This window comes from Penicillium waksmanii, assembly GCF_028829765.1.
Source record: "Penicillium waksmanii strain IBT 27052 chromosome Unknown utg000005l:1.0-5232799.0:1.0-5237142.0, whole genome shotgun sequence".
In the NCBI taxonomy this organism is placed as follows: domain Eukaryota; kingdom Fungi; phylum Ascomycota; class Eurotiomycetes; order Eurotiales; family Aspergillaceae; genus Penicillium; species Penicillium waksmanii.
Window position 1 is genome coordinate 2848666 of NW_026643252.1, and position 20080 is coordinate 2868745.

At 51.9% G+C, this 20080-nt stretch overlaps 7 protein-coding genes across 7 annotated transcripts; 2 read left to right on the forward strand and 5 right to left on the reverse strand.

Annotated features, from left to right (window-relative positions):
* Positions 1 to 788: 788 nt before the first annotated feature.
* On the reverse strand, positions 789 to 1751 carry N7481_005968 (nicotinamide/nicotinic acid mononucleotide adenylyltransferase; the record flags this gene model as incomplete). The annotated part of the gene is made up of 3 exons (XM_057265187.1): positions 789 to 1040; positions 1106 to 1379; positions 1444 to 1751. 3 exons carry the CDS (start codon positions 1749 to 1751, stop codon positions 789 to 791), a joined length of 834 nt encoding a protein of 277 aa, XP_057122907.1.
* A 1557-nt stretch (positions 1752 to 3308) lies between these two features.
* N7481_005969 (HECT-type E3 ubiquitin transferase UFD4) lies at positions 3309 to 9008 on the forward strand (the record flags this gene model as incomplete). The annotated part of the gene is made up of 7 exons (XM_057265188.1): positions 3309 to 3605; positions 3678 to 3753; positions 3832 to 4469; positions 4526 to 6122; positions 6179 to 8514; positions 8579 to 8753; positions 8812 to 9008. The coding sequence occupies 7 exons, from the start codon at positions 3309 to 3311 to the stop codon at positions 9006 to 9008; spliced, it is 5316 nt and encodes a 1771-aa protein (XP_057122908.1).
* Positions 9009 to 9747: 739 nt separating this feature from the next.
* N7481_005970 (PaaI family thioesterase) lies at positions 9748 to 10724 on the reverse strand (the record flags this gene model as incomplete). The annotated part of the gene is made up of 3 exons (XM_057265189.1): positions 9748 to 9774; positions 9863 to 10419; positions 10457 to 10724. The coding sequence occupies 3 exons, from the start codon at positions 10722 to 10724 to the stop codon at positions 9748 to 9750; spliced, it is 852 nt and encodes a 283-aa protein (XP_057122909.1).
* Positions 10725 to 11507: 783 nt separating this feature from the next.
* Positions 11508 to 13911, reverse strand: mak5 (ATP-dependent RNA helicase MAK5; the record flags this gene model as incomplete). The annotated part of the gene is made up of 2 exons (XM_057265190.1): positions 11508 to 13595; positions 13666 to 13911. 2 exons carry the CDS (start codon positions 13909 to 13911, stop codon positions 11508 to 11510), a joined length of 2334 nt encoding a protein of 777 aa, XP_057122910.1.
* Positions 13912 to 14137: 226 nt separating this feature from the next.
* On the forward strand, positions 14138 to 15454 carry N7481_005972 (tRNA methyltransferase TRM7; the record flags this gene model as incomplete). The annotated part of the gene is made up of 1 exon (XM_057265191.1): positions 14138 to 15454. One exon carries the CDS (start codon positions 14138 to 14140, stop codon positions 15452 to 15454), a length of 1317 nt encoding a protein of 438 aa, XP_057122911.1.
* A 324-nt stretch (positions 15455 to 15778) lies between these two features.
* N7481_005973 (uncharacterized protein) lies at positions 15779 to 16099 on the reverse strand (the record flags this gene model as incomplete). Its single annotated transcript, XM_057265192.1, has 2 exons — positions 15779 to 15842; positions 15879 to 16099. The coding sequence occupies 2 exons, from the start codon at positions 16097 to 16099 to the stop codon at positions 15779 to 15781; spliced, it is 285 nt and encodes a 94-aa protein (XP_057122912.1).
* A 717-nt stretch (positions 16100 to 16816) lies between these two features.
* N7481_005974 (sulfite reductase subunit alpha) lies at positions 16817 to 19964 on the reverse strand (the record flags this gene model as incomplete). Its single annotated transcript, XM_057265193.1, has 2 exons — positions 16817 to 17275; positions 17307 to 19964. 2 exons carry the CDS (start codon positions 19962 to 19964, stop codon positions 16817 to 16819), a joined length of 3117 nt encoding a protein of 1038 aa, XP_057122913.1.
* Positions 19965 to 20080: the final 116 nt, after the last annotated feature.

Genomic DNA, 20080 nt, shown 5'->3' on the forward strand with positions numbered 1-20080 from the left:
CCTCTCCCGGGGCTCCCGTCCATAATAGATCGCCGATTCCGGTGATTAGTAGACGCAACCCTAACCCCGGTGCTATACTTCAAGTTCATTTAAACTTGAAAGTGGGGGTATGAATCATTGGAAGATTCTATCTTGTTTACTACTATTACTAGTAGTATTTACACATTGTTTCTCTTGGGTGGAAGACAGTTAGATTCAATCATATATCAATATATCAATAGTACATCATCAGCCATGTATGTACCTTACGATCCAAGAGACACCTGCCACTTCCTGATTTGGGCAACCTCTAGCAAGACCGGTCTAAAACCAAATGTCTATTATAGCCTCATATGTACAAAGGGAGTGACCAGGAAAGACAACAAGCGTTATTATGTACATTCTGTTCAGCAGTAAGACTACTGGCGAGGCCTGGGGCAAGCACAGCATCCAAAACCAGCGTCACAGATAGATGGCTTGAACAAATAAATTCAGCCCGGAAGAAAGCGCCGTATAACTCCAACCAATAAAGTGAAAAATAAAGAAATCGTTAATCGTCTTGTCCTCATACTGCGCCATGACCCAGCAGTTCTCAACTAGGCCATACGAGAGGCTTCAGAGTCGACCCAGCCAAAGGTTGGCGGTTCATCAGCCCGTCGGAAGCATCGATTTAGATGCAACATCACGACTGCCGGCAAGAGGACCTTGGGGAAGACGAAAATAGGGGGGTATCGTATCACACTCATGTTTCGCTCGTTTTCATCAGGCTGAGCGGCTGAGGGGCGATCGCCGCTGGCTAGCCGGCAGGTCTACTGCCTCTCCTTGCCCTTCTCGTTGGCGGTGCCATCATCTTCGTAGAGCCGGTGTTGCTCAATATAGTGAATGACAGGAGAAGGGATGAGGTAACGGACACTCATCTCACGGCGTAAAAACAAGCGAATCTTGGTGCTGCTCACGTCGTTCTGGATGAGCTGCTGAATGACGTAGATGTTATCCTTCCAGGGTTGGAGACTGGCAAGGGCCTCGTCTATATCGGTACCACTGCGCTCAACGATAAAAGACTGAAAATAGATTAGCCAACCGAAGTATCGGAACGAACTCCGAGATTCATGGGGAGAGCACATACGCCGTATTTACCCAGGATGTGGTCCAGATCCTTCTGGCTCCAGACGCCTGGGGTGGACATGGTGTGGATCAGGTCTGCGCCCGCGAGCAAGGCAATGCGGACGGGCTTTCGGGTGCCATTTCCAGTATCGATTCCCCCGCGGACAGTGTTGATTTCGTGGTCAAAGTGGTCCAGCACGAGCGCGGTCGGCTGGTACTCCTTCTGCATGGGTTCCCAGGTATCCACCATCAACCAATTCGAGCCTTCATCGACAGCCAATTCGCACATGGCCACACTGTCGCGGACAATCACCGATTAGTATCTTATGTATGCAAGGCACGTGAGAAACCGGGTCTTACCGATGATCCGCGCTCGCGAGACCGGCCTTGCGGTAAGCATCTGAGACCGGGGAGAGGTAGCCACCGACCAGTTCGAAGTCGTTGCCGGCCTTGGCATAATCGGCGGCCATCTCGAACATTCGTAGGTGCAGGAAAGTGATTGGGGAGAAGGAGCCGCAGGCGACGAGCAGCAGCGGCGTCTTGTCCGGATCGTCCATCGTCCGCTTTAGGCGGAAATCCGGAAACACATAATCGTCGGTCGGGACAACAGGTACGGGGGTCGGAGAGTGAAGGTCATCCTTCTGACCTCCGATAATTTCGGTGGGCATGGTCGCTCGTGTGAGGGCGAGGGCGAGGGCGAGGGCGAGAGTGGAAGGCGAGAGGGTGAGAGGGCGATAGAGTGGTTCTTAGAAGGTGGAGAGGGGAAGAGGAGAGGGCTTGGGGAAGTGGGGGACGAGAAAAGTCGGAGGGGGCAAACGGGGAGGCGGAAGAGAATGTGCCGGATTGCGACTGGTTAATAGGAATTAGGGGAAGGGTTAGAGAGAAATTGGAATGTTTGGATGTTTGATCGGTGGGATATTGAAGGGATAGATTTGTAGGAAGATATTCGTGATTAATAAGGGGGTTCGGTGAGTCAATCGAGGCTCTTTGATGGGAGTTCCGGTGACGGCGATTGCGATGGCGGCGGGTATTGCCTCGGGGTAACTAAGTGGATATTGTATGAGTATAAGCTAGACTTGGTGATAGTTACAGCTATAGCAAAGTATAGTCAGCAGTACGGAGTACTGTGTGCCCGATGAGAAGTTAACTAGTTAGGTGATTCTATTGCTCTACTATAGAGTACCTAGGTATAGTATAGAGAGAGACTGTGTAGTACTAGCATCGCCACCTCAGGATGTAGAAGTATAGCCACATACCTAGAACGAGAACACTATTCTAGTGTAGGATACGTAAGGTAGGCCTCAAGGGAACCTTGGAACCCTTAGTCATTCAATTACCAACTAGTTATACTACTATCCGGGACGACCCTACTTCATGCCCAACGGGCGACATGGCAATCCGACCGGGGGTAATGCTAAGGCAGTCTTATCTCATCATCGAATGTTGCACCTCCGCCTCTCCCTCTCCCTCTCCACCGAATCCATTCCACTCGTCACAACTTCCCTTCCCCCCACCATCTTCCATCATCTCCCATCCACTCTCTTCCATCCATTTCCGCCTTCCAATCCTATTCATATTTTATTTCTCCTTTTCACTTCGCTTGCTTCTTGATTATAGCTTTGCCGCATCATCGCCTTTCTGACCCAACCTACCCGAATTAACTACTTGACTCACCTCTTTCTCTCTCTCTTTCCTCCCCCGGTCAACCTCTCGGCTCTGGACCCGGTGTACGGATGGCGGCTGAAACGGTGTTCCCCCAAGCCTAATCGAATCTCTCCGACCCGGTAACTTATGGCCAGGCAAAGGCCCTCCAACAACCGTCAGGACCCCCTCGAGGATTATTCCGTCTCCACCGCAGGAGCTTCTGCCGCCTCTTCGGCCCTGAGGTATCTACCCACTTGTTTCCTTCGCCTTTGAAAGCTTCATATCCTTGCCCTTGCCCGAGCCTCCGGGTGCCCACACGTGAATCTGAGAAGAGTGCTTGCTGGGTGGATGCTTCCTTGCTTCCTCCGTTCGCTGCTCTCAGATCGCTTCTCCGCTCTATGTGCTAAGAACGCGGGGGAGTGCTGGTCTCCTCACATTGTCAAGCTCACCCTTTGACTACTCGTTCCTTCCCCTCTTACCAAACTCCCGTCATCTGGGAGGTTACGCAACTGAGACCTCTTCTCCGCGTACTCCTGACATCAAAAAAGAAGCAAAAAAGCAAAACCCACAAACAGTTACTCATGTCACGCAGAACCACTCGCTCCTCGGCGAGACTTGCTACAGACCCTCCTCCTCCTCCGCCCGCTGACATCGGTGTCGCTTCGAATTCCGCCGCTGGTTCGGCTTCCCTCAAACGCAAGGCCTCGATTCGCCGGGACCGACATTCGGACACCCCGAATCAACCCACGGCCCCGTCCCCTCCCCGTCGATCGAAACGACAACGAACTGTAGCTCCCAGCACAGCTACATCTGCTGGCCCTGCTGCTGGTACTCGCCGTGTTGCCCGAAGCCGTCCAAACATGTCACAACCAGGGTGCGTAGCTCTGGATGGTTGGATCGTTGGATAACCCCTGCACAATCAAGTTACTGATTAAATTGCTCCCCCATAGACCATCTTCTCGACCGTCGGAGGAATCGAAGTCCACGACATCTCCGCCCCCGCCCGGCGGAGATCCAGCCGCAATGGTAAGTGATGTTTCTCTCACGCAAACATATCCGAGACACTAGAGGATCAAGGCTAACAGATGCCGATCGGGCGATTAGATCGAATTGCGACAACACAATCTCCGCCCCCACGACGCCAACAGAAGAAACGTCAGACAAAGACAAATCCTGATGTCCTAACACGGGATGCGGAGGAGGATCTGGAAGAACACGAGGAAAAGGAAGAAAGAGACGAGTCACCAGAACGTGATAGCAATGACGGTACAAATCACTCGGCCTTCGACGATGAAGATTTGGATCCGTTCAGTAGCAGTCTTTTTGGAGGTCGGGGACCAATGGGTCTACAAAGTACACTGCGTGCCCTCAGTGGAATGATGTCTGGCATGTCCTCGCGACTACGAGATATTCTCTGTAACCTGAGAGCAAAGGATTCTCCTTCGCTCCAATTAATCGCTTTACAGGAGCTGTCAGATCTTTTACTCGTCTCCAACGAAGACAACCTATCAGGACAATTCTCCCCTGATCCATACGTCAAGGAGCTGGTTACGTTAATGCAACCAAATCAGTTCGGCGAGGAAAACCCCGAAATAATGCTGCTTGCTTGCCGTTGTCTTGCCAACCTGATGGAAGCCCTCCGGGGCTCTGTGGCTAATGTTGTGTATGGTGGCGCCGTGCCGATCCTGTGCCAGAAGCTCCTGGATATCCAGTTCATCGATCTTGCCGAGCAAGCTTTGAGTGTTAGTTAGATCCCGAACCCTGCCTGGTAGACAGCACACTAACAGAAAAACCATAGACACTCGCAAAGATATCAGTGGACTTCCCTGCCTCGATCGTGCGTGAAGGTGGCTTGACGGCATGCTTAACCTACCTGGAGTTCTTCCCAACAAGCACACAGCGAACTGCTGTTACTACTGCTGCCAACTGCTGCCGCAACCTGCCTCTTGATTCATTCCCCGTCGTGCGGGACGTAATGCCCACTCTACTGAACGTCCTTTCTAGCAATGACCCCAAGGTGGTCGAGCAGGGCTGCCTATGTGTTTCCCGTATTGTCGAGAGTTACAAGTACCGGTCCGAGAATCTAGAAGAGCTCATCGAGCCGGCAATGCTCAAGGCTATTCTCCGGCTTCTGCTCCCTGGTACCACAAACCTGATCGGCCCACACATCCATACCCAATTTCTTCGAGTCCTTGCAATCACGGCGAAGGCTAGTCCGCGCTTGTCGATCGAGTTGCTCAAAATGAATGTTGTGGATACGCTATATCAGATCTTGACAGGAGTCTCGCCTCCCGAAGACACCGACAACACGGCTGTCAAGATGGATAGCGTCTTGGTTATGCAGGCCTTGATCCATCGGCCCCGCGAGCAAGTCTTCGAAACTCTCAATGTCATTTGCGAACTCCTGCCAGGCGTTCCTAGTCGCGAGGCCACCCGGACAGACAGCATCCTCAGTTCTTACTTTGATAGCAATATGTCAATCGGCCTGAAGTCGTCCAAATCCAAGGAGTCGGCCGAGGAGCGACGTGCATTGCTGGATGACTGCAAGTCGGAGCTCAAGCGGTTTGCCACCATCCTCTTCCCGACATTGACCGATGCCTTCTCGAGCACGGTCAACCTCCATGTTCGCCAAAAGGTTCTCATTGCGCAACTTAAAATGCTACACATTTTGGAGCCCATTTTGATTGAGGATGCCTTGCGGACCGTCCCATATGCCTCATTCCTGGCATCGATTCTCTCCCAGAAAGACCACCCCTCCCTCGTTTCTCTCGCTCTACGCTGCTCAGAACTGTTGTTTGAGCGACTGGAACACGTCTATCAGCATCAATTCCATCGTGAAGGTGTTATCTCGGAAATAGTGAAGCTTTCCGAGGCACCTCTCTCTCCCGATGGCGAAAAGGCCGAAGAGGCCAAGAAAAAAGCAACCGAGAACTCCACCGATGTTGACATGGATGCCGACAACGGCGGTGGGAGCGGCAGCAAGAAAGATGAGGACTCCGAAGACGATGGCGATGATTACGATGACGATGCTGAAGATGACAACGAAGAAGACTCGGATTCAGAAGACTCCTCAGTCTCTGGCCGGCAGTCGTTGGCTAAGATTGAAAATGCTCTTCATGATCTTGTCATCCGTGACGCAAATGCGTTCTTAAAGGTTTACGAAGAAGGCCAGGGCGCTAAAGTTCGCACCGAAGCTCTCCGTATCCTGACTGAACTGCGATCTCTAGCAAGCCAAATCCGGGAATCCTATGCTACCCAGGGCGATGATGGCCTTGCGCTTTTCAAACGTCTCGCGACTTACTTTGACGGGGATGCACTAGAAAGTATTACCAGCTCGGAGCTTCTGAATTCTGGCATCATCGAAGTTTTCCTAGAGGTTCTTGGTGATTCCAAAGGTAGGCTTTAGTCCTCGACTCATGGCTGAAGTGACTGACTTACTGACTGTGAATAGCTCCTAACATCCGCATCGCGCGGTCCGCCTTCTTGCAAGCTTTCATGGGGGCCACAATTTCCGAAAAGGCCCAGAGCCAGAGCACGGCCGTAACCCCTTTCAGTGTTTTGATTCGAAAGCTCCAGGATTTGCTCAGCCGAACAGAGCATTTCGAAGTTCTAACCGTCAGTCACAATTCGCTCGAGAACACCCGCAGCAATGCTACATACATGCTCGGCAAGCAGCTCCGACTTAAGCTGGTCGCAGAAGAGGGATCTGACGTTCCTCGCCACTACCGAAATATTATGGTCTCTATTCATGCCATAGCTACATTCAAGTCCCTTGATGACTTCCTCCAGCCAAAGATCGCCATATCGGAACGCCCTCGTCACTCTCGTGCCCGTGACACTATCCTGTCCCAGATTTCTCAAGCTGCGCGTCTTCGGGATCAGTTGACTGCCCCGCACTCTGGTAGTCCACTGGCCCGCACTGAAGGCCAAACCAATATCAACGAGTCTGCCGACGAAGACCAGGAACGAACAACTCCGGGCGATCACGGCCGCCACATGCATTTCCAAGAGGAAGACGACGAGCATGACGACGAACCACTAGAATGTGCCGATGAGAGGCAACTGAGCGACGAGGACGAGGACGTGGACGATGGGGATGAAGACGAGGAGCTCAATGCAATAGTTGATGACCTAGATGATGATCTTGAGGATGACAATGTCCACGACCCAACCGCTGTCAACATGGAAGTCGGATCTTCTGGCAAAGTCACCGCACGCAAAGAAGACGGCACACGGATCGGCACACCGTCTCAGTCTACACCGGCGTCCAAGCCTTCCTCGTCGTTACCAAGTACAGCCTCGTCAAACAATACACGCCACCAGCCTTTGTCAACTGCCGGGCGCCCGTTCCAATCATATGCCGCTGCCATGGCATCGATACCACAGGACTGGCACCTCGAGTTCTTCGTGGATGGAAAAGTTGTTCCTAGCGACACCACCGTATATCGTGCTGTCCACCACAACCGTGAGCACATAGAGGAGTCCCACGCCAAGAATGTTTGGACTGCAATCCACACAGTGACGTTCAAACGTGTTCCAGGACCTCCGCCAGCTGAGCCGTCGACACTTGCCACCGCTGGACAGGAGGAATCTTCATCTGGCGACAGCCTTGAAATTCCAGCTTCTCTGGATAAGGATGCTACCACCGCCTCTATTCTTCGATTCCTTCGGGTCTTGCATGAAATGAACTCAACAATCGATGATATTTTGACAGAGACTAGGGATCCTGTCAACATCACCCCCGAGCCACTGGCTCAGTTCATTAACACCAAGCTCACTGCCAAGGTGAACCGACAGCTCGAGGAGCCATTGATTGTGGCTAGTAGCTGTCTTCCAAGCTGGAGCGAAGACTTAGCTCGACTGTTCTCTTTCCTGTTCCCGTTCGAGACCAGGCATCTCTTCCTTCAGTCGACTGCGTTCGGATATTCTCGCGCCATGATGAGATGGCACAACTCCCAGAGCACCGAAGATAGTCGACGAGACATGCGTCGTGATAACCAACCATTCCTCGGTCGCTTGCAACGTCAAAAGGTTCGAATCTCCCGGGCACGTATTTTGGATTCAGCTATGAAGGTCATGGAACTCTACGGCTCCTCCCCGAGTGTCCTTGAGGTCGAGTATTTTGAAGAGGTTGGAACTGGATTGGGACCTACACTCGAGTTCTACTCAACCGTCTCCAAGGAGTTCTCGAAGAAGAAGCTCAAGATTTGGCGTGAAACTGATGGTCACTCCGCTATTCCCGAATATGCCTTTGGCAAGCGTGGTCTATTCCCATGCCCAATGAGTGAAGAGCAGGCATCTCAAGACTCCGGCAAGAAGCAGTTGAACATATTCAAGATTCTCGGCAAATTCGTTGCACGTTCCATGCTCGACTCCCGAATCATTGATATATCTTTCAACCCAGCTTTCTTCCGTATTGCCGATACTCTGTCCTCTGTTGCCCCATCCCTGGGAACCGTGAAAGCAGTGGATGAAGATCTAGCTAAGTCCTTGTTCATGCTCAAGCAATTTGTCAAGGCAAAGAAGAACATCCGAAAGAACAAGACCTTATCGGAACAAGAGAAGGCCGATGCCATTCAAAACATCCAAGTCGATGGTGTTCGCGTCGATGACTTAAGCTTGGACTTCACCCTGCCCGGTTATCCGTCAATTGAGCTTGTTCCCAATGGCGGTGATGTTTCATTGGATATTGACAATGTTGATCAATACATCGAGCGAGTCATTGACATGACTCTGGGCAGTGGCGTCAGACGCCAGGTGGATGCCTTCCGATCTGGATTCTCACTCGTGTTTCCCCTACACCTCCCTTCGAGCCTTCACCCCTACTGAACTCGTCATGCTCTTTGGCCAGGCCGAGGAAGACTGGTCCATTGAGACTCTCATGGACTCCATCAAAGCAGACCATGGATTTAACATGGACAGCAAGAGTGTGCGCAATCTGCTTCAAACAATGAGTGAACTAGACAAGCAGCAGCGTCGCGATTTCCTTCAGTTTGTTACGGGAAGCCCGAAGCTTCCAATTGGCGGTAAGTCACAACTTCTGCGCCAGCTTTCTCTCAACCTTATCTAATGTCAATTTACCAGGTTTCAAAAGTCTTACCCCCATCTTCACTGTGGTGTGCCGCCCCAGTGAACCGCCCTATACTCCGGACGATTACCTCCCTAGCGTCATGACCTGTGTGAACTACCTCAAGCTACCCGACTACAGCACCCTGGATGCCCTCGGTGCACGACTATCCGTCGCCATCAAAGAAGGACAAGGAGCATTCCATCTGTCCTAGAAAAAGACAGAAAATGTCATCAAACAATCAGCACACAACTCAGAATCCGGCGCAACACTCCAATTTTGATTTTTACCCCGGATAACCGACCCCAACCAACCTGGCTAGTCCAACGATTTCACACCCGTCTTCTGAACAACCAGAAACAGGGAACGCTTTTTAATGACTCGATGACCTGACTTGCTTTGCACCCCATCTCCCCATTCCCAAGTTTTCGGCCGGGCTTTTTTTTTTTTCTTTTCTCTCTTTATCTTTGTTGTCTGGGATATGGGGCGTTGCGGCGGAGTCTTCTTTTTCATGGTGATCTTAGATAGTAATGGTAACCCTTTCTATCGACATTTTGACTGTAGATCGCATCCTCTTCTCCTTCAACTCGTCGATTGACTATAGTATCTACCAGTAGGTCTTAGACAACGCTATGTTTCCTGAGAACAGCTTCTTCCATTGAAGCTGGTATTTGTATGACCTTCCAGGCCAGTGAACGTAGGGATCTTACAGCTAGGTTCAAAAGTGCCCACTCAGGTAGTTAGTAGGCTTCCTTTGTCAGTAAGAAATTTTCTTAGAAATACTCTTAGGCTTTTGCGATCTCAAAGTTGGGTTCAAATCTGAACATATTGCAAACCTTGGAAGCAACGTAGGCAAATAAGCGACTCGTGGAAAGTTCGTTAAAAATTAAGATATCTATATAGTCTATAATATTCCAAGGTTTCAACTCCAGCATCCTACACAGAATTTATTTTCATGTGCGATAAACCGAGACCATGGACTAAGCAAGAGAAAAATCATTAGCAACGATCATTCCTGCGTCTCAAAAAGGACCCCGGAGTCCCTCAAGAAGGAAAGATAATACTCACATCAGCAAACTTGGGCTCAATGAACAACGCCTTCGCCTCGGCAACCATAACCGACCCCTCAGCATCTTCTCTGAGGAGGGCCGAGTCAGAAACAATAGGTTCCACCGAATCACACGGAACAGGTAGATGCACAGGAAGATAAGTCATACGACCCTGCACCCAAGCCTTTCGACCCTCAACCTTAGTAGTCTCCACCTGCAAAACATACAAACGATCCGGCAGCGCAGGTTTCCGAAAATCCACATTAAGATTAGCCGTCATACCGAGACCACTGGGAAATGCAGCGGAGACACATCGCGCAAAGACCTCGTCGAAAAGTACAGATAAAAGACCGCCGTGGACGAAGCCCGGATGACCGCAGAGATCACGGCCGATGTGGAAGACTGACACAACGCTGCTGGTTTTGCTGTTTCCGTTGCTGGTGGATTCGCTCTTGCTCTTTTGGGATGATGTCCACATGTACGGTGCCAGGGCGAGTTTGCCCTGTCCGGTTAGAGAGCCGCCGACGAAATGGTGCTGTCTGATAGCGGGTGGGATGGCGAGGTGGGGGCGAGATTCTTTGTAGGATTTGTGGGAGGCGCGGAGGGTTTGGACGAGGGGGGATTTGTGAGATTATCTTGTCGAGGTTGCGGGACTTTTCTTTTGGTGAGGGCTGTTGTTGTTGGGTTCGAGAGAGGAATGATGGTGCTTCGACAGATGGTGTTTGGGATTGCGGGAGTGCTTGCTCGTGGACTACGGCTGAGCGTGAAGGCCCTTGTTGGTGAAGTTGTGCGACTGAGCCGAATGGTGTGAATTGTGCTCCGAATTTGTTGGTCATAGACTGGCGTAGAAGCCGTCTGGTTGCTTGTTGGAGGCCAGACATGTTGGTGAAACCCGATGTCGTATATGGATTTGATATCCGAGAGCCTGAGAAATGTTCGATGTAGAATGCGAGGAGGGACGAATGTTCAAATGCCGAAAGCTAATGCACGATTATCTGCCGGTAAAGCGGATTCCCGGCCCAACAACTGCCGTTATCAAGATCTTCCGGTTTTGTGTAGGTCGAGAAGTATAGCGTGATGCCACTTTGAGGAGGGGATGGTGATCTTGACAAACGGCCAACCTGCTAGCCGGAGATTTTTAAGGAGAATCACGCTAGATGAGATCATCGGCAATTATGATCGGAGCTGTCTTTCTTTTTGCTTCAATTTTTTTCTGTTGGACCCAACAGTGGGGCTGAGAGGGCCGACTTTCGGCGGCGCTTCGGATGCCTGCCGAGATGGCGATCTCGGCATGCCGATTACAGATAAGATGGGACCCTCTAAGATTCCCACGTGGCGGGAGAGAACTAGCAGCGGATTATAGTTTGATCAGCAAGCTTGGACTCTCTACCTAGCTCGATATTATGGCGGCATAAAACTCAGTCAAAATAACAAAAACACCCGGACGAAAGGAACTAGTTTTGAGGTTTACTAAATAAAATTCAGGTTTCTGAGAGCCCCGTAAAAGGGGTTCCTTGAGTAAAGTTGTATTGGAAGGTAGACATTTTATACCATGAGTAAGAAAAGAAAAGAAAGTGAACAGTAGCTGAAATCCTCAGCATGAAAACTCCCGTTCGAACAGCAAATACTTTATATGACAAGTGGTATTCACAATAAAACTTAATCTAGAAGTTCAAAGGATCAAGGTGTCCCAGGAACGAACTGTTGCCCTCGCCACGGATGAGAGCCTCAATATCAACCCGCCCAGCCGTCAAGTATCGCTCACTCACACCGATATTAATCCTCTGCGAAAGTTGTTCTCTCAACTCTGCACGAAGCCCGGCCAGTTCACCCTTGGTGGTTTCGCTGTTTTTCTTGTCACGCTGATGACGGCCACCTCCACGACCACGACCCTTTCCTTTCGACTCGTCAAATTCATCAGAGTCGTATTCAACACCAAGGTCATCAGCAGCTGCGCGAAGCCAGTTATCCTCGGAAGAGATCTTCTCTTTGGCGATGTTAGCATCGGTAATCTTCTGAGCAATAGTTATGCGTTGGCGGACGCGTTGGACGACACGACGATCGATATCGAGCGATTCCAGTGGAAGCTTTTTCGCATTGAGTTCGCCGGTCCTTTTATGGTGAACCTTTGCAGCCAGGCGGGCCACGCTAACCACTTCGTCCGGCGAACAAATGATAATACTCTTGCCCGATGCACCGGCACGAGCGGTACGACCGGATCGGTGCACGTATGCATCGGCGGCTCGTGGGGCGTGGTAATGGACGACGCAGTCGATGCCCTTAATATCGAGACCTCGAGCAGCGACATCTGTGGCGACAAGAATAGAGCTGGGGTCGGCCGTTGGCGAAGAAAAGCGTTCAACAGAGCGCAGTCGGGCCTTTTGTATCATGGAAGAGTGGAGAGCGAGAGCAGGAAGTTGGAGGTTCTGTAGCAACTGAGTGACGCGTCGGACGGCGGAGATAGAGTTGGTGAAAATAAGGGTTCGGTGTTTGGGGTGATAGAGTAGGAGCGAGTAAAGGTAGAGATCCTTCTCCATTGCAGGGCACTCGATGATTCCCTCCTTTAAACGTTCTGCCATCTGTTTCGTGGGATTGAGATCAATGAACTTAGGCTTCTCTTCGCGGAAGTTGAGCTTCTTGAGAAGATACTCCATTGATTCATTGTTATCCATCATATCACCACTAGTCCAACGGCTCTTTCCAGCAAGCTTCTGCTGCAAATCACGATGGAAGGTAGCCGAGAAGACCAGAGTCTGTCGTGAAGCAGGCTCCTCCTCGACCTGAGCCTCCTCATCCATATCGGGCAAGGCCCCATGGTCTGGCTTGTCCAAAGCGACGAGGATCTCTTCAACTTCCTTGAAGTGGCCCTCGCTGAGGAGGCGATCGGCTTCGTCAACAACCAGGAACTGAATCTTCTGCATCTTGCGAATCAATCCGGATCCCTTGCTGAGGATTTCCCAGACACGACCAGGTGTACCGATAACAATGTCGGCATTAGCAAGCTGGCGCTGCTGCTTTTGGATAGATAGACCGCCAGTTAACAAAGCGATGCGCGCGTCAGTGTCGGGGGAATTCGAGATCAGATCTCCGATATGCTTCGCCAATTGATGTGCCAGTTCACGTGTAGGTGACAAAATGAGCGCTATGGGGGGAGAGCTGATTTTATCATCACGTTCCACTTTCTTCGATCTCTTTCCAAGATAGTGATCAAGAATCGGAACACCAAAGGCCAGTGTTTTTCCAGAACCAGTCGATGCCTTTCCAACGACATCATGTCCGTCGAGAATGGCCGGGATACAAGACTGTTGCACAGCAGTGGGTGTACCGAATTTCATCTTGGAGAGACCGGTAAGAATCTCGGGGGCCAGACCAAGATTCTCCCACTCTGATACATCCACGCCATCATCATCTTCTGTCTCTTCAAGCGCTGCGAAGGAGAGACTGGACTTCAGATTAGGTTCTTTGGGGGAAACCTTCTTGTTTTCGGCGTCTTTTTTATTGTCCTTGCTCTTCTTCTCCTTTTTGTTTGGCTCCTTGGAATCCTTCTTGTTGGAATCTTGAGAATCCTTCTTATTATCCCCCTTGGTGGCGTCCTTCTTGTTCTTCGCTTTTTTGTCCTTCGGTTCCTGCTTATCAGCGGCTGGAGCAGCAGGCTTTTCGGACTCCCCGTCACTGAAGCCGGACCATTCCTCGCCGTCATCGTCGGAGGACGGTGCTTTCAAAATCGACTTCCTGGGTTTTCCCGACTTGGCCTATTCCCAGTAAATCATGAGAGTCAGCGAATTGCGCAGGCAAGATAGAACTGTCACTGGAGCTACTCACCTTGAACTGCACACCTGCCGAACCTTCAATTTTGATCACATCAACCCCGTCAATTTCCTCTAGACCAAAGAATCCTTCGGCATCTTCCATTCGATCGGGAAGAGTTACTTCCTTCCAGTTGAGGTCTTCAATACCGGCGAGGCCATCCCAACCATCGTCGGAAGCAGGGTCGGCTTTGCCTCCCTTCTTGCGCTTCTTGGACTCCTGCGCCTGCCCTTTCGTGTCACGTCCTCGCTTTTCACCCATAATGGCTGTGAGGACCTGTTCGAGAGGAATTCGAGAGGAATTCGAGAGTTCGTGGTGAAGAGGAAAGAAAAGCTCGTCGGCGAAGGAAAAAAAAGCGGCAGAAAGAGTCCGCCCGGAAATCTTATCGCGGCGGCTCCCCGCCTTCGCAGCCAATTCTATCGCAAATCCCACTTCATTGGGAAAAAAAGACAAAAAGAAACAGACAGGGCTTCTGTTTGGTTCCAAAATGGGCAAATCGTCCAAGGATAAGCGCGATGCTTACTATCGCCTGGCGAAGGAACAGAATTGGCGCGCTCGCTCGGCGTTCAAGCTCATTCAAATCGACGAACAATTCGACCTCTTCGATCACGAGAACCCGGATAATGTTACACGAGTTGTGGATCTTTGCGCTGCACCAGGCAGTTGGAGTCAGGTACTGAGTCGAGTCCTGATCAAGGGCGAAAGCTTTGGCCGGCGGGCGTGGCTCGAGAAGAAACAAAGAGACCGACAGGCTTTGGAGGAGGGCGGCGATGCGACCAAGCCAAGCGATAATGACATGGAGCCTCAATTTGGAGAGAGCGACCCAAATGCCGAACTGAAACCTCGCAAGAATGTCAAGATTGTCTCCATCGATTTGCAACCGATGGCCCCGCTTGAAGGCATCACCACCCTCAAAGCTGACATCACCCATCCCTCCACAATCCCTCTTCTCCTACGTGCTCTGGATCCTGAAGCTTACGAATCTTCTTCTACTTCCACTGACTCCCCATCAAACCCTCCAGCACCCATCAGAGAGCCTCATCCTGTTGATCTGGTTATCTCCGACGGTGCGCCCGACGTAACTGGTCTGCACGATTTGGACATCTACATCCAGTCCCAATTGCTCTACGCAGCCCTCAATTTGGCCATGGGCGTTCTTCGACCTGGCGGCAAATTTGTTGCTAAAATCTTCCGAGCCCGTGATGTCGATCTTCTTTATGCGCAATTGCGAACTGTTTTCGATCGAGTCAGCGTCTCCAAGCCTCGGAGTAGTCGTGCCAGCAGTTTGGAAGCATTCATCGTCTGCGAAGGCTATATCCCACCCGTCAGCAATGAAGGTCTCGCTGGAATGGCAGCATTGAAAAATCCTCTATTTGGTGGTGCCGCTACCCCGAAGCCTGTCTCGCAGGATGGCAACGTCGGCCTCGAAGTAAAAGACGATCTAGATCAAGATACAAGGGCTCGGCCTGTCCTAGCAGAGACAAACGATGGGCCCAATGCTTCGTCAACACACTCCACGGAAGTGCGCCATCTCCAGCAACCATCCGAGACATCAAACCAGCCACCTGGGCAAAAGCTGTCCAACAAATTTGCCGAGGAGAATCGATGGATTCCTTCATTCATTGCCTGTGGCGACCTGTCTGCCTGGGATTCAGATGCATCATATGCCCTTCCTCCTGATCATGTCAGCTTGCAGCCAGTACAGCCTCCGACTGCTCCGCCTTATCGTAAGGCTTTGGAGTTGAGGAAGGAAATGAGCGGTGCTTACGGAAAGACCAAACATGGGCCATTGGCAAGGGCCTGAACGACATGCGACACGCCAATAAAATAATGTATCTCATTCATAGACTAAACGATTCCAATTATACAAACCGCAGGGGTAACCTTGCTTTTTGAATGCAACATGAAAGCCATTTTCTTCTATTGAGCAAGATGACGCTTCATTGCAATCTTGAACTCCAGATATCTGACGTCGAGCCCACCTCGTGCTTGTCCACCATGCCTGAACATTCTTTCTTCTTAAAATATCCCTTCTTAAAACCTCGCAGATTGCGCTTTTTGCAACTAGCTCTGTTGACTCTTCTGCTGGTGTGTCTGCTCATAAACCTTAGTACCATGTCCCGCGAAGCTATACGCTAGCATCACTTTCAGCCTCGAGAATTTCCTTGCGCAAACTCTCCTCCTGAGTCAGCCTCGTGTTCATATCAACACAGCATTGCGTCACCTACCTCGAGAATACGACAACCTCGGATCTCGCGATCTCTCTAGCAAAATTCTCTATTACCTTTCTGCTGTACGACCCGCTTTGCGGTGGATAGCTGCCACGTGCCCAGCCATCGAGGTCAGGATCGTAGGGTGGGACATAGGCGGACCAGTAGATGCGTGCGTGGCCGCCGCCGCCGAAGTAAATGTCCTCATTGTGTATGAGGGCTGTGAAGAAGTGGCCCATTTTCAAGGTATTATAATTGTCATCTGATTCTTTATTTTCTTGATTGGCCTCGGGGGTTTCCTCTTGGACCTGTTGCTTTTCGTTAGAGGTCCTTTTCTTTGAGGTTTCTCTTTGGGAAAGGGAGGAAGAAAGAACGAACCTCATAACTACTACACGAGTCGGCGCGCATATTATGGTGCATTTTGAAGATGGTAACGCCTCCGTAGACGGGGGGCTGGCGGAGAAGCATCTTTCGCCAGCTGGCTCCTTTTCTCATGTAGGCGAATTTCTTTTGAGGGGATGAGAGTATGTCGAGGGCTTTGGAAGAGAAAAGGGTATCCTCCTCTTTCCCATCATGTTCGGCTTCAGCCTGGAATCTCCTAGTCAAGACTGAACAATCTGCCGCATCATGCATAGTACTACTCTCAGCTTAATCGGCAACTCCACGACACATGAGGAGCGCGCCACTCAGCCACAACGGATCCCCGGCTGCAAGCGTAATGAAATCGTCTCAAAATTCAACGAAGCTGGCACTGTTTATCAAGTGCACCTTTTGAAAAGTTAGAACCCAATAGAAAAGAGAATGGATTCAATGTAAAATTGACTCGAATGGAAATTTGCCAATGCATTTTGAATCTATGGGCAGTAATTGCGCTAGGCAAGAAAATCTAAAGCTTGGGGGAATCGACAAAAACGAAAATGCACGTCAATCATCAGATCATATCACACCACATCCATCTAGTAAACCTCCAGGACGTAGCGCTCCTCATCCTTAAGCTTCTCAATCTCCTTGCGAGTATCGACCTTCTTGCCGTTGGCCTTGGCCTCGGTGGCAATAGCCTCCTCCAGAACAGCAGTGACATCAGGAACGGGCCAGGTAGGACCGCAAAGGTAGAAAGCACCTTCCTCGCGGATGTAGGCCTGGACGATCTCGGGCAGGGACTGGCGCATGCGGTCCTGAATATAGATCTTCTCGGGCTGGTCACGGGAGAAGGCGGCGCCAAGGAGAGTGATGACACCGGCGGCCTGGTACGCCTCCCATTCCTCTCCGTAGCAGTACTCCTCGCGCTGGTGACGAGAGCCCATGTACAGGAGGACGGAACCGATCTCCTTGCCCTGGGCCTTCTCGAGGGCGCGGTGCTGGACGAAGGCGCGGAAGGGGGCAAGACCAGTACCCAGACCGGCCATGATGAGGGGCTGGGTCGACTTGGGGGGGCAGCTTCATCACACTGGACTTGACGCTGACGGTGATGGGCGAGCCAACCTTCAGGCTGCTGAGGTAGCGGGTAGCCTGTCCGAAACGGTCGCGGCCGTTGGGATCGGTCCAGGTGACGGCGACAATCATCAGAGCAACGGAGTTGGGGGTCACCTTCTGGCACGAGGCGATGGAGTACTCGCGGCGCTTCAGAGGGCCGATGATGCGGACGATCTCGTGGAAATCGGGGTGGGCCGAGGGGTACTCAAGCAGGATATCGGCGAAGGTGATGGTGTCGACCTCAGCACGGCGCTTGAACTCGACGGCACCGTCGGGACCACCCAGAGTGAGAAGGTCGAGCTTCTCCTTGTCGTCCGAGGCAAACTCGGCGAGAGCCTCGTAGAAGCGCTTGGGAGGGCGACCGAAGATGTCGACATTCTGGACGAGAGCCTGATAGACGGTACGGTTCTCCAGGACAGCGGGGTCCTCGCGGCTGGGAACCTCGACGACGGCATCCGGGTTCAGGCCGTAAAACTCAATGAACTTGGAAACATCGACGGGGTCGTTCTCAGCGTGGATACCAAGAGCCTCGCCAATGTCGTACTTGAGACCAGAGTCACCAAGATCGAACTCAATGTGGAAGATGTTACGGTCATAGGTGGCAGGGGTGAGACGGCGGTTCTCCTGGACGTGGACGGTGAAGGTCTTGGCGGCCAAGTCGGGGCGGAGAGCATCGCGGGTACCGAAAGCCTCCTTGAAAGCCAGGCCACGAGCAGCAGTCTCCCAGTCCTTGAGAAGGGTGGGAGGCTCAGACTCGTCCTTGTCAAATGGAACAAAGCTGTTGGCGGAGATGTCCTTGGGGAGCTGAAGAGCCTCGCTGACACCCTCGGGCTCCTTCCAGGCTTCGGGGGTCTCGATCTGGCGGAGCACCTTCTCGAGGTCCTTGACTACGTTCTCGAGAGCCTCGCCGTTGCCAGAGATGGCAGACAGCTTCTTGGTGGCGACACCCTCCTGGGCAGGCAGAGCGACGCGAATGAAGGAAGCCTGCAGGATCAAGGCCTCGAGGGAAGCATCTTCAAGAGCAGTAGGGTCGACAATGAAGACAGAGATTCCACGCTGGGCGACAGCCTGTCTGAAGGTAGCGGGCAGCTTCTTCTCCAGGTCCTCGTCCTTAACACCAGGGGCGCTGATGATGACCTTAGCGTTGTCCTTGACCGATGCAAGAACATCAACGTCCTTCAGGAGGGCGATGTTTCCAATGTAGGACACATCGGCAGAAGTGACAGCGTAGGGAGCATCCAGGATCTTAGCACTCTTGCGGATGTCGATGCGGACGGCACCACCCTGGACAAGGTTGTCGTGAACTTTGCTGGTAGTGACGTTGCTTGCCGAATCAGCGGCAAGAGCCTCACTGAGAACACCGGCAGCATCAGCTGAGACAGAGTTGTCAACATCCCAGAAGGTGTACTCCTGAACAGTAGCGGGGTCAAGCAGCTGCAGAGGAGCGGCCTCGTTGGTGGAGCTGTTGATTGGGAGAATGGGCTTCTCGAAGATGCGCTGGAAGGCAGCAGCAGTGGAAATGAGATCCCAGCTCTGAGAGCGAGGGTACTTGATCTCGACACAAGCGGGAGCCTGCTCACGGTCGGTGGCGAAGGTCAGAGCAGCAAGCACATCCTCGTAGAGAGAAGAGTGAACACCCTCCTCCTGAACAGCCTGGTCATTGGCAACCTGGCCCAGAATGCCAACGGTCTTGACGGACTTGGGCAGGACACGCAGGAACTCCTCCTCGACGAAAGGACGGTAGACGCGGACATTGACGACACCAATGTGAACGCCATCCTTGGCCAGAGAACGGGCAACCTGGGCAGCCAGAGTAGCCTCGATGGTACCGAAGACGACAAGGACAGAAGTAGGCTCAGCATGGCCATGGTACTCGAAAGCACTGTAATCGGTTCCAAGCTCACCGTTCAGTGCCTTAAGCAGGTCAAGCAGCTTGCCCTGGGCATCGAGATGACGGTTGCGGGAATCCTCCAGGGTCTTACGGATGTTCTCATAGGTACGGTTCAGACCATCCTTGTCCAGCACGTCAATGACGCGAGTGGTCTCATGGCCAACGCGGACACCATCATAGATGTGGATGGAAGGCAAGACAGAGGAGAGCAGAGTGGTGAGCAGAGCCATGTGCTGAGACTCGTGAGCCGAGCCACTTGAAACGAGACCCAGTCCGAGGTCCTCAGCCAGAGAGAGGGCCGAAGCATAGTCGGAAACGAGACCCTCCTCGCCAGCATAATCGACAGCGGCGACGTGGGCGGCAACAGGGCTGGCGACGGAGTAGAGGAGAGACAATTGCTCTAGAGCATTGCGCATGAAGGGAAGGGTGGCCGAGGAAGCCACAATACCCTGAGGAACATGGCGCTTCTTCAGATCAAAGTCCTGAGAGAAGAGGTAGCCCAGGGCGATATTTCCGGCACCTTGACGAGTCTCCATGACGTTGACGGCGGGAGATTCGCCATTGGCGTTAGTCTCTTGAGCGGCAGACCATTGACGGAGGGCAGCATCGAGATCAAAAGAATCCGGAGAATAGGAGAAGACCTTGTCACTCAACAGATAGGCGACCTGTTGAATCAGGGTCTGGGCTGTGACATAGGTCGGGCCAGACAGGGCCGACAGAGCGGGACTGGTGGCACCCATGGCGAAGTATGTTCTTGTCTAGATATCGCACGCACAGCAACGATATCAGAGATCGGAAAAGACAAGAAAAGAGATCACCGAATGGAGTGAATGGAATGAGGGGGATAAAAGAGAGT